Consider the following 13,022-nt stretch of genomic DNA (forward strand, 5'->3'; position numbering starts at 1 on the left):
TATTACTATTTTGAGAGGGAGTCTTGCTCTTGTCGCCCAGGCTGGAGTGCGGTGGCACAATCTCGGCTCACTGTAACCTCCGCCTCCCGGGTTCAAGTGATTCTCCTGCCTCAGCTTCCCGAGTAGCTGCGATTACAGGTGCCCGCCACCACACCTGGCTAATTCTTGCATTTTTAGTAGAGACAGGGTTTCTCCGTGTTGGCCAGGCTGGTCTCAAACTCCTGACCTCAGGTGATCCACCTGCCTCGGTCTCAAACTCCTGACCTCAGGTGATCCACCTGCCTCGGTCTCAAACTCCTGACCTCAGGTGATCTACCCACCTCAGCATCCCAGAGTGCTGGGATTACAGGCATGAGCCACTGTGCCCGGCCTGCATTAGGTATTATAAGTAATCTAGAGATGATTTAGAGTAAAGTATATAGGAGGATAGGTGTAGGTTATATGCAAATACTATGCCCATTTATATGAGGGACTTGAGCCATCTGTGGATTTTGGTATCTGTGGGGGGTCCTGAACCAACCCCTCACAGATCCCTAGGGAGAATGGTAACTCTCGTAGGAGAATTGAGTAGGTGGATCCTTCAGGTTTAAATCACCTATCTGGACTATTGGGCAATACCTATTTTTGGGGATCTGTTTCCTACCCAACGCTGTGGAGGAAGTGAGGGAGTGGAGAAAGAGAAAAACCTCATTAAGGGCCCGGTGTAGTGGCTCACGCCTATAATCCCAGCACTTTGGGAGGCCGAGGTGGATGGATCACAAGGTCAAGAGATTGAGACCATCTTGGCCAACATGGTGAAACCCCATCTCTACTGAAAATACGAAAATTAGCTGGACGTGGTGGCGTGTGCCTGTAATCCCAGCTACTCAGGAGGCTGAGGCAGGAGAATCGCTTAAACACAGGGGGGCAGAGGTTGCAATGAGCCAAGATCGCACCACTGTACTCTAGCCTGGTGACAGAGCAAGTCTCTGTCTCCAAGAAGGAAAAACAAACAAAACAAACCTCATTAAGGCTGCTTTTCTGCCCTCCAGGAAGGAAGGATCGCCCCTGAAATGTACTTAAAATATCTTTGGTAAGCACTTCATCAAGGGCTCTCATTTGAGCCTGGAAGCAACCCTCCAAGATAAAGGGTATCATCTCAATTTATAGATGAATAAGGAAGTTTATCCAGAGACAGGGGACTTGTCAAGGTCACAGCCAGCCGATTGCAGCATCTGGGCTTGAACCCACCTCTATCTAACTACACAGCCCTCTTTTCCTGCACTTCCTTCTCCTAAGAGATTCACGGGTCTTGGTGGTTCTCATTCTCTGTGACTAGTGGAATGTGTACGTAGGGTTTGTTTTCCATGCTTTAGAATGAACATTCCCTAGAGGGGACTTTTTTCAAGTCAACATTCTCTGTTCAAAAGGATGTTGCTTTTTTCGGTTTTACTTTCTAGTCTACACCCTCTAGCCCTGTGGTCTTTCATCTGTTCCAAAAGAAGGCCATTTAGAAAACCGTGTCAGAGTGGTTGCAGAGGCAGGCACAGTGTTGACAGTTGTGATCGGCTCAGTTACGTGTTTATTGTCGGCTGCTCGCTGAACATAAACTCCTGAAGCTTGAGAGGGTGGCCTCTGGATAGAATGTGATTCCATGTATTCATTTAGCAGACAGTTGTCAGGCACCTGCAGCTGACAGGCAATATGCTAAGTCTTAAAGAATGCGAGGTGGATCTGATGGGGCGGGTACCCGTCTTCTGGAAATGCTAAGGCTGGTGAGGAAAGGAGTCAGTTCAACCAGACCTTCATCATGGTGGTATAAGGGTTACCCAAGAGGGAGGGATACATTTGGGAATATAGAAGGGGAGAACCAAGCCAGCTGTTTTATAGACATCTGTTCCTTGGGAATCTGAGGCCTTTTATAGCTATGTGCAATGGGTGAGTTCCGCTCTGTTAGGGAGGCACTATGTGGGTTTATCTTTCTTTCCACCTATAGTCGGCGTGACTCCTATGTTAGGAGGTGGGTAGAGATGAGGTCTTAGGGTCCATTGGTTTTTTAACTCCTTTGTAGGTTTCACGATTCCCTGGTCAAATATTCAGGTGAAAGATCATGGGCCGTCCACTGTGTCTGCACTGACCTGCTCCCTCTTCCGGTGATACATCACGGCCAGTCTGCTGCCATGGTCTGAGGATATGCCCTCTCCAGGCTATCCGTTTGTTCTTATCCCTTCTCTGCATGTTTTAATGGTTTCTGTGATTCTCTGGACCTCTTCTTCCGTGTTGAAGGTGGAAGCTGTGAAGACAGTCCTTAGTGAGTGTATTTAAGCTTTCAGCTGTGATTAGGGTACAGTCCCATGCAGATGGAGGTGGTGGCCTCTCCCATCTCCTTGCCTTGGCATGTGCTCTTTAGTCGATTACCAGTGCCTTTCTCAGTCTCTTCTGCCCAGAATGCTGGAACCGCTCTGCCATCCTGACCACACACAGGGCAGTCAGCACCTTTATCTGCCCTTTCAGAGTGGTCCATGCAGATCTCAGTTTGGGGTTCTCATAGATCTTTTCTGTTGATCTATCTCATTAGGCTACACTTTTTGAATCCGTTCTCTGTTCTAGTATTCTTTTTTTTTTTTTTTTTTTTTGAGATAAAGTGTCGCTTTGTCACCCAGGCTGGAGTGCAGTGGCGCCATCTCGGCTCACTGCAACCTCCGCCTCCCAGGTTCAAGTGATTCTCGTGCCTCAGCCTCCCGAGTAGCTGGGACTGCAGGCATGCCACCATGCCCAGCTCATTTTTGTATTTTTAGTACAGATGGGGTTTCACCATGTTGACCAGCTGGTCTTGAACTCCTGATCTCAAGTGATCCACTCGTCTCAACCTCCCAAAGTGCTGAGATTACAGGAGTAAGCCACCGCGCCCAGCATGTTTTAGTCTTTTTTTGAAACACAGCACATAGTTCGTACATGGTACATAATAGGTGCTAACTAAATGCTCCTTTAAGTATGTTAGTTCAGGTCTCAAAGTTAACCTATACTATAAAGTGTGCATGTGTGTGTGTGCATGCGTGTATATGCATGTGTGTGAGAGAGAGATCTCACAGTTTTTGTCATTTACTTAATATATGCATGTGTGTGAGAGAGAGATCTCACAGTTTTTGTCATTTACTTAATATTTATTGTCCCAGTTTTGCAGACTGCGAGACTGTAGCATCATCTCTTGGGATGAAAGGTTAGCAGGAAGCCTAGATCCGTCAAACCCCTTTCGGGATCTATGAGATATTTCTCTTCCGTAACTTACATCCATCTCCAGTGCTAAGAACTCAGGCCTTCCTCTTTGCTCTTCCTTTCAGAAAGTATTATGAGGGAGGCCGAGGACTTCATGCTCCGGACAGAGAAACGGCTCTGGGATTAGGGATTGCCACTTCCGAGAGGATGCTGGGAATCTGCAGGGGGAGACGGAAATTCTTGGCTGCCTCGTTGAGTCTTCTCTGCATCCCAGCCATCACCTGGATTTACCTGTTTTCTGGGAGCTTCGAAGGTAAGAGTGGAAGCCAAAGTGAGAGGGAAGGAGGGAAGAAAGGGAACATTAGCTGTCACAGAACCCTAGCAAAGAAACTCAAAGCCATCTATTGGGAATGTGGATTTCCAGTCACGGGAAGTGACTTGTCTAGGGTCACACGGGTAGTTGGCAGCAGTCAACAATGTGAGGAGAAAAAGGGAAAAACAAGCAAAATAAGGCATACCTTGATGTGGTGGGAGGGTGGTGGGTACAGAAATGTCAAATCAAGTAAATTACTTTGTAGATAATGGGGGAAAAGGTTGGGCCCTGGAGAAATTACTGAGCTATTCATGGAGCCATATGTTTCAAGAGTTGGTCCATCTTTTCATTCATTCATTCACCCATTCAACATCGTGGTGGTGGTGGTGTTTTTTGTTTGTTTGTGTGGGTTTTTTTGTTTTGTTTTGTTTTGTTTGAGACGGTCTCTCGCTCTGTCACCAGGCTGGAGTGCAGTGGTGCGATTGTGGCTCTCTCCAACCCCCGCCTCCTAGGTTCAAGCGATTCTCCTTCCTCAGCCTCCCGAGTAGCTAAGGACTACAGGCGCCTGCCACCAAACCCAGCTAATTCTTATATTTTTTGTAGAAACGGGGTTTCACCATGTTGGCCAGGATGGTCTCGATCTCTTGACCTTCTGATCTGCCCACCTTGGCCTCCCAAAGTGCTGGGATTACAAGCGTGAGCCACCGTGCCCGGCTGTGTGGTTGTTGTTACTGGATGCCTGCACTAAACTTGGTGCTGAGAATATGGAGATAACAGAGCTAGAGATTCACAGGATAGTGGAGGAGATAGATAGGCTAACAAACCATCGTGGCACGTTGCGATCTGCGTTGTGATGGAGGAAGGCAGGGTGCTGTGGGAGAGGGTTGTTGGAGCTGTCAGGCCTGGGCTGGGGATGAAAGATGATCAGTTACATGATAGGCCGAGCACAGGGAGGCAACAAAAGATTTGCTCTCCCCAAAGAAATAAAAACAAATGATGATCCCTGCTACTTTCCAGAAATCAGTGGGAACAGCAAGACTCGCCATTTTTCTAGCCAGCAATTTCAAATACAGTGCAATGTGTTGCCTATCAAAGATGGTTTTCTAGGCTTCAGAGAGAGAGGGAACGGCAGTGGTGAAGAGCTTACTTTATTTTTATTTACCCCCACACTTGAATTTAAGAATGAAGATCTCAAATGAAAATCTGTCTCAAGGAAGTCACAACTGTGTTTTTAAACGTTTCCTTTATGCATAATTTTATTGGCAGCTCAAGGCTACCTTTTAATTAGGATCTCCACTTCGCTTTCTGAGATTTGCCTTGAGTTAGCTAGACTGAATATAAACAAGGTGGAACCGTGTGCCTGCCTAGCAGGGAGGGCTCAGGATGCTCAGCCCAGGGCTGAGGCCGGGTGACACACCCCTGTCCCTGTTCCCACCCCTGAGCTGCATCCCTGGAGCAGTCAGAACCTTCATCTAAGCAGGTAGATAGAGTCAATTATGCCATGGCAGTGGATGGTAAGTTTGTGGAAAAGGGACTAAAGAGCGGGGAAGGGAAGTTGATGTTGTTCTTGATACAAAGAAACATTCTCCCAGAGATCATGGAAAAGCCCTTTTTATAAAAGAAGACAGAGGTACCCATGCTAGTATAGATTTAATGAGTAAAACATTGACTTTTAACTAACTAAGCTGGTAATAATAGTAATGGTATAACAATGACTATGATGACAGACACTGTGATTCTGTCATCACAGTGATGACGACAGTACAAACAACTAGTATTTTGCGTATTTCTACAGGCCAGGTATTGTTAGAAGGACTTTTACATGTGTTCACTCTTTCTTCACAATGATTCCTTGTGGCAGGTACATTTAATAACACCTATTTTACAGATGGGGAGGATGAGGCAGATAAGCTTCAGTGATCTGCCCATGGCCCCAAAGGCGGTCAAGATGGAGCCCAGATTGGACTCAAGAGCTTGAGTTTTTAACTGCAATACCATGCTATAGATTGGGGCCTCAATGAGTGATTAAACTTTGGTCAGGGATTTGACAGGGTGTCACATAGTCTGGGTGAGGAAAGTTGCAGAATTTTGATTTGCACTCTTTGGCAGAAAGCCAACCCACATTGATTTTTGGTGAAAAGGGAATTTGATAGTTAATAGGATTTGTAAGTTCAGAGATAGGGCAGGCTTCAGGCAGAGCTGGATCCAGGGGCTTTGTAGCTAGATCTCTGTCTATCCCTTTGTTCTGTTTTTCTCTGCCTTGGTTTTTCTCAGGGTGACATTATCTACATGGAGGAAGTTTCAGGCTTGCATCCTGTCCTCACCAACCCCAGTAGAAAGAGGATTTTTTCCTTTTTCTAATTCCCTAATACTGCCTCTGTTGCCTGTGGTAACTCCTGAAACCGGTCACTGCGGTTATGGGAGGGTAGTGAGGGAGGCTGGTACTTTTTTGTTAACTTGAAGCCCTGTACCTATTTCTGGTCACAGGATGATGGAGAGTTGCTTAAAACACATGGGGTGAGATTGGGTGACTGGGATGGCCACCAAGGCAAATGGCATGGTTTCCCAAAGAGAAGAGATTAGAAGTTGATCTGGAGTATGGACAATTCGTAACTGTCTGTGTTTATGGTTAGATGTGTTTATGGTCAGTTTGAAGGCAGCTTAGAACCATCATGACCAGTGGAGTGACTGCGATCACTAACTGAGCAATTTGACCAGACTGGCAGATGGATTATGGGAAACTGGAAAGATCATGAAAATACTTTGAGGCAGCATGACAGACTGGGTGTAGATGCTGTATCTATCAACATGATCCTTTAGAATGAACCCCACGCTTGGGACCAAATCACAAGCTGCATTTAGTAGGGGCTGGGTGATGTGGGCATGTTAACACGGTATTTTAGCTAGGATGACAAAGGCAGCAGATTTCTGTTACTGAGTGTCAGTGTGCATTAGGGCTGCTGCATTTGTATTTGTGGACTCTACACTGTAAGGACAATCTAGATGAGGCAGCACACTTAGGAAAATCCAGGTGAGTGACAGAGCCTGTTCAAATCTGTTTATGTAAGAAATGGTGGGAAGAATTGAGGATGTTTACCTTGGAGAAGCAGAGGCTCAGGGTGTACATGCCCAGCTTCAGCAAACAGACAAAGGGCTGTCCCCTGAAAGAGACATTGGGATTGCTCTGGTGGCCCCAAACCTACGGAGGGACGTGGCAAGGAGCCAGATGTCAAGCTCCTCATAATGAGGACCATTCTGTCCAGAGCTGGAATGAGCTGCCCAGGGGGTAGTGAAACACCTGGCATGAGAGATGCAGAAACAGAAGTCCAGTATCGTGAGAGGGAGCTGAGCGAGAGGGGCAGTTACACAAGGTGACCCATCTGACCCCTCCTGACCCAGAGATCCTGAGGCTCTGGGAAAGGCTGAGTATTTGTCAGAACACAAAGGCAATAATACTTCCATGAAGCTCCCTGCCGGTTGCCGCAGACATCAGTGCATTTCCCAAAGGGTCCGCAGAGACATTATTTTCTCTGTAATTAAACATCACAGCAACGTTACAATCCATTTATTGACACCCTTGAGTTTTTGGTTCTGTGGCAGGTGAAGCCATAAATAAGGGGCAGAGTTGCTGCCTGTATTCATGGAAATACTATTCATACTTTACGTGGGTTTATTTATTTTTCGACTCTGTTTAATTTCAATGGATCTTCTGAGAGCAGAGCCAAGAACTCCCTCCGAGATGTGGATGCTCTCAGCATAGGGTTTTGGAGTTGGATTACACGCCACAGCGTGATATATTGAGAGAGCCCTGGAGGGGGTCAGCTGTCTCAGGATCTCAAATCAGCTCAGCCAGAGGAGCTGGGTGATCTGGGGCACACTTGCTCTTCATGCTAGGCCTTCTTTTCTTCCAATGTGAAATGAAATTGTCGCCTGTCCGTAGCAGGGCACTGACATTCTACCTACAAGCTTTTTTTTTTTTTGAGACGGAGTCTCGCTCTGTCGCCTGGGCTGGAGTGCAGTGGCGCGATCTCAGCTCACTGCAACCTCCGCCTCCCGGGTTCACGCCATTCTCCTGCCTCAGCCCCCCGAGTAGCTGGGACTACAGGCGCCCGCCACCACGCCCGGCTAATTTTTTGTATTTTTAGTAGAGATGGAGTTTCACCGTGTTAGCCAGGATGATCTCGATCTCCCGACCTCGTGATCTGCCCGCCTCGGCCTCCCAAAGTGCTGGGATTACAGGCGTGAGCCACCGCACCCGGCCTTCAAGCTTCTGATTCTAACATCTGATGTAAGTGAATTGAAAATGACCAGACTCTTCCCTGATTAAGGGGAACTATGACACTAAGAGGGAGTCAGTTATTGTGATTTGCTCCTGAGCGTGGAAGCAGAATCAATGCATAAATGTTATGCAGGCATTATCTCCCTGTAAGAAAAAACACCTGTTCCAGCAACTCATTTGTCAGGCATGGAGTTCACCATCTGGGAAAGAGATGAGATTCCCATTCCTTGAGACACCTTTCGAAGGCCCAGTGACCACTGGTGAAGGATGCTCATCAGGTGGTGTTTTTGTTAGTGCGTTAACCCCTTAGTTCTCAAACCCAACTCCTTGTTTTTTCTTTCTTTCCCAGTCCACCTTTCTTTCTCTGACACCTCAGTCAGCATTCCCAGCTCCACGCTGTTCAGGCCCTAAACTTGGGAGTAATCCTTGTCTCCCTTCATTCACTCCGTGTCTCGGATGCCACCTCCTGTTGAGTCTAAGCTTGGCCTTGTAGCTGCGTCGGTTGTTTCCTGGCTTTCACCACTGCTGTCGCCCTGGCTCTGCCATTCCTCCTTTGTGATTAGTACTAAACACAACAGCCCACTTTCTTGCAGGTCACCTTCGTTCTTCAGAGTCCTCAGAGCTAAATCACAGCACCTCTCTGCTCCTTCTCAGCCCCTCTGGCCCATCCCCTAACCCCCACCATCCTGCCTCCCATCATCTGGCATCCTCTGCCCAGCCACGCCGGATTCCTGTAAGTCCTGGCGTACATCGCCCTCTGTGGGCTCTGCTCTTCCCACCTGCTCTTCCTGCTCCCTGACACCCTCTATTGCTCTTGTTTCCTTCCTCTCCTTTGCGTGGCTGCCTTGATCCTTGGTTCTCAGCTGAAACACAGTTAATGTCTCCTGACCCTTAACTAGCGGGCTTCCTCGGCTCCCATTTACCTAACTCCTTGTATGTACCCTTAATACTCAGGGCTCTTTATTTTTCTTGTTTTTATAATCTTTTGTTTTCACAAGAGATTGACAAGCATTGGGAATGGAGGGAGCAGGTCTCTTTAGCCTGCCCTTCCACCTCTAGCACCTACTGCAGTGCTGGGAGAATATTTGTTCCCCAGATGTTTGTTGAATGAATGAGTGAATGAACACATGTACCCTCTTCTGGCTTGGAGTGCTGACAGGTCTCATCATTGCCTCCTGGATCCACTGTGGACTCGTTACCATGACTCTGGGGTCTTCCACAATTGTTTTTTCCCCAATCTATACTGTCTGTCTCCAGGGTATAATACCCTGTTGAACTCCCTGAGAAAACTACTTCTCTGATTCTTAATTTCCACTCTTGCGTTCTTTCTGCCCACTATTCAGTTCTTTTTTTCCATAACCCTCCCTCCCAGCCAACACCTTCGATGCCCATATTCAATGTCACTTTTCCCCTAATGCCAGATCCCATGTAGAAACCTCTATGACCAGCACTTATTGAGAGAGATTTTGCTTGTTTGCTGTCCTAACCACTTACCTATGAGTTTCTTGAGAGAAGGGAGTGTTTTACTCATCGTTACACTCCCAGTGCCGAACTGAGCACTCACTCCTAATGTGTCCTTAGTGAATGTTTCCTGAGAAGGGCTCTGGTATGGAGGGATGCAGGAGCCACCGGTAGGGAAGGGCTCCTGGTGCTGTGAGCATCTGTGATTTTTGAGACCTGAGGACATGGTTCCTTTCATTTGGTCGTGATGTTAATTCTAGGACGGGAATAAATCTGCTCAACTACAGCCCCATTAGAATTTAGAGCCTGCCTGTTATTTTCTGTCAGAATCACCTTTTCTCAGAGCCCAGTGGGTTTTATTGTGGGATGTGGTTCTTCTTTTCTGTCCATCAAGGAGATACGTTCAGCTATTAAGAGACTTATCAGCATGTGGAAAAAGGGTGCTTTTCAGCCATTCAGAAAACTCTTCACACATGCTGCCCTCTGATAATTCATAACCAGTTCAGTGCAAGGTTTCCCATTGTCAGGGAGGCAGGCCGGGACAATGTGGGTGTTATTTAAAAGCAAATGTCTTCAGAGGATGCAAAGCCCCGAACACTTAAAACCAGTGTCATGAAAAGGCAGAGCATCTTCACTTCTGAACTGATATCAGCCTGTACCCCTGTTTTGTCATCCTGAAGCCCGAGTTCACTGTTCGTTCCATTTTTATCAATATGAACCCCCTCTGCAATGAATGTTTTTGAGTGTTGTCACAGTAAATTTCAACAGAAAGAGGTGAGGTCCCGATACTGGGCCATTTTGAAGAGTTAGAGTGAGAATGAAAGAATTTTAAGTTAAAGCTTTTTCTTTGCATTATTATTATGGGGGAATCCCAGGACACTTGTGTAGTGGAATAGGCAAGATGAGGGCGGTGCATTTTACCCAAGGAGGGCTTGTCCAGACATGACTGATTCCCCATCCCCGTGTCTGCTCCCCCATATCTCAGCCCAGACAGAGAGTGTGCTGGAAGGTCTGGGAAGTCAGACTGTACAGGGTACTGGTGAATATTCTGCTGGAGCTTTCAGTATCCCCCAAGTCTAGGCTCTGCAGCAGCTTTGGCAGGAAAGCCTATTTTTGCTGTCCTGCCAGTGGTCCAGATGTATCATTTAATAAGGGTATGATGGAGTATAAGAACATAGGATGCTGAATGCAAAATAAAATGCGACTTACAATACAAAAGTTGTGTTTTTAAAAAAATGGATCAAAAATGAAGAGCTTTTCCAGCCAATGCTTGATAACTGTTAGTTCTGAACTTGAGCGAACTCTTGCAACAAATGAGAATAGTGCGCAGGTGACACATGCATCCCAAAAAATGCCCAGTGCATGTGTCTGTAGTTCTTACCTTAGGACTATTAAGAGTCTCTTTAAGGTCTTGGCATCTGAGAGGGCAGTAAAGCCTATCCCAATTATTTGTGAGATGGTTACAAAGATGACCTCTACTTTCCTTTTTCTTTTTTTTTTTTTGAGATGGAGTCTTGCTCTGTTGCCCCAGCTGGAGTGCAGTGACACAATCTCAGCTCATTGCAACCTCTGCCTCCCAGGTTCAAGCAATTCTCCCGCCTCAGCCTCCTGAGTAGTTGGGATTACAGGTGCCTGCCACCACAGTTGGCTAATTTTTTTGTATTTTTAGTAGAGATGCGGTTTCACCACCTTGGCCAGGCTGGTCTTGAACTCCTGACCTCAGGTGATCCACCCGCCTTTGCCTTCCAAAGTGCTGGGATTACGGGCATGAGGCACTGCACATGACCTGACCTCTACTTTTCTTATACACAGCCTTTGATCTTAAAATAGTATTGGCCGTCCTGCCAGGGTGGAAAAAAATGACCCTGCTGCATGTGTTGGCTGCATCTCCTTTAAGAGGTCATGGCAAGAGGCCTGGATGAGGACTCAGGAACTGTGGTTGCCATGATTCCCAACATGCAACTTGTATGAGTTTTCTGTGGCTGCTGTAAGAAACCACCACAAACTTAGTGGCTTAAAAAACCCATACATTCGTTATCTTACAGTTCTAGAGGTCAGAAGCTCAAAATCATTCTCACTGGGCTAAAGTCAAGGTGTTGGCAAGGCTGGTTCCTTCTGTAGGCTCCAATGAAGAATCTGTCTCCTGGTCTTTTTAAGCTTCTTGAGGCTGCCCACTTTCCTTGGCTTGTGGCACCTTCCTCCATCCCCAAGGCCAGCAGTGTGGCATCTTCAAATCTTTCTCTCTGACACTGACCTCTACTTCTGTTGTTACATTTCCTTCTCTGACTGTGACTCTCCTACCCCCCTCTTATGATGACTCTTGTAATTATCATTATCATTATCATTACTTTTTTTGTGTGTGTGTGACGGAGTCTCACTCTGTCACCAGGCTAGAGTGCAGTGGTTCATTCTCAGTTCACTGCAACTTCCGACTCCCTGGTTCAAGTGATTCTCCTGCCTCAGCCTCCCAAGTAGCTGGGATTACAGGCACGTGCCCCCATGCCCAGGTAATTTTTGTATTTTTAGTAGAGATGGGGTTTCACCATGTTGGCCAGGATAGTTTCTATCTCCTGACCTCATGATCCACCCGCCTTGGCCTCCCAAAATGCTGGGACTACAGGCGTGAGCCACCCCGCCCGGCCGGACCCTTGTAATTATATTGAGCCTACCCAGAAAATCCAAGATAACTCCCCTATCTGAAAATCCTTAATTTAATGGTACTAGCGAAGCCCTTTTGGCCATGGAAGATGACATATTCATTGGCCATGGGGATTAGGATGTGGACATCTTTTGAGGGGTCATTGTTCCACCTTCCATACCACTTTCCCATAGTCCCGTGCTCCCACATCCTCTCCATCCTCTTCTTGTGCTTTATGGATAGAGCAGAGATGATGTGCCATGCACTTTTCATATGGACATCTTATCCTTCCCTTGGAGTTTTGGGTTCTTGCATTTGAATTTGACGTGCATGTATCCAACATTTCATTTACAGCTCATGAGAAAGGCATTGTATTCAGATGTATTGGTCTGAATCGTCTGAATGATTTAAGACCATAATACTTCATCTATGATTGGTGTTTAATCAGTAACTGATGATGAGTTAAGGTTTTCTGAAAAGATAAGTTCAGAATATCTGCTCTTTGTTGCGGGTTTCCTGGTTTTAAGTCAATTGTATTTTATTTTATTTTATTTGTTGATTTTGGATACGAATTTAACAAAAGGAGGAAGGATTTTATTCCGAGGGTCCTTTTGATGTCTGAATAGGTCTCTCAGTTTTAAGAAAAGGATAGCCATTTACGTAACTACTTTGGAAAACTTACCCAAAGTATCACCAAGCAAAGCCAAGCATACCACATGATCCCTTAGCTCTACCCCTAGCCATACACCCAAGAGAAATGCACGTAGGTGGGAACAAAAGACTAGTACTAGAGTGCTCACATCAGTGTTATTTATAACAGCACCAGACAGGAAACTATGAAATGTTCATGAACACTAAAATGCATAGTGGGACTGGGTGTGGTGGCTCATGCCTATAATCCCAGCACTTTGGGAGGCCAACGCGGGCAGATTACTTGAGGCCAGGAGCTCAAGACCAGCCTGACCAACATGGCGAACGCCCCTCTCTCTACTAAAAATACAAAATCACTGGGCATGGTAGTAATTAGGTAGTAATTAACGTGCCTGTAGCCCCACCTGATAGGGAGGCTGAGGCAGGAGAATCGCTTGAACCCTGGAGGCAAATGTTCCAGTGAGCCAAGATCATGCCACTGCACT

At 46.5% G+C, this 13,022-nt stretch overlaps 1 protein-coding gene across 3 annotated transcripts in view; it reads left to right on the forward strand.

Annotated features, from left to right (window-relative positions):
* The window catches only part of LARGE (like-glycosyltransferase), a 692,738-nt gene that overhangs the window by 171,512 nt on the left and 508,204 nt on the right, over positions 1-13,022 (forward strand). For 2 of the 3 annotated variants that reach the window (XM_011978982.1, XM_011978983.1), the window contains exon 2: positions 3,321-3,508. The exons of the other annotated variant lie outside the window; for it this stretch is intronic. In XM_011978982.1, the coding sequence (XP_011834372.1) occupies positions 3,403-3,508 (106 nt within the window). In that variant the 5' untranslated portion in view covers positions 3,321-3,402. The remainder of the gene's footprint in view (positions 1-3,320; positions 3,509-13,022) is intronic. 3 annotated transcript variants of the gene reach the window in all.

This window comes from Mandrillus leucophaeus, unplaced genomic scaffold (genome assembly GCF_000951045.1).
Source record: "Mandrillus leucophaeus isolate KB7577 unplaced genomic scaffold, Mleu.le_1.0 Scaffold2, whole genome shotgun sequence".
NCBI lineage: Eukaryota > Metazoa > Chordata > Mammalia > Primates > Cercopithecidae > Mandrillus > Mandrillus leucophaeus.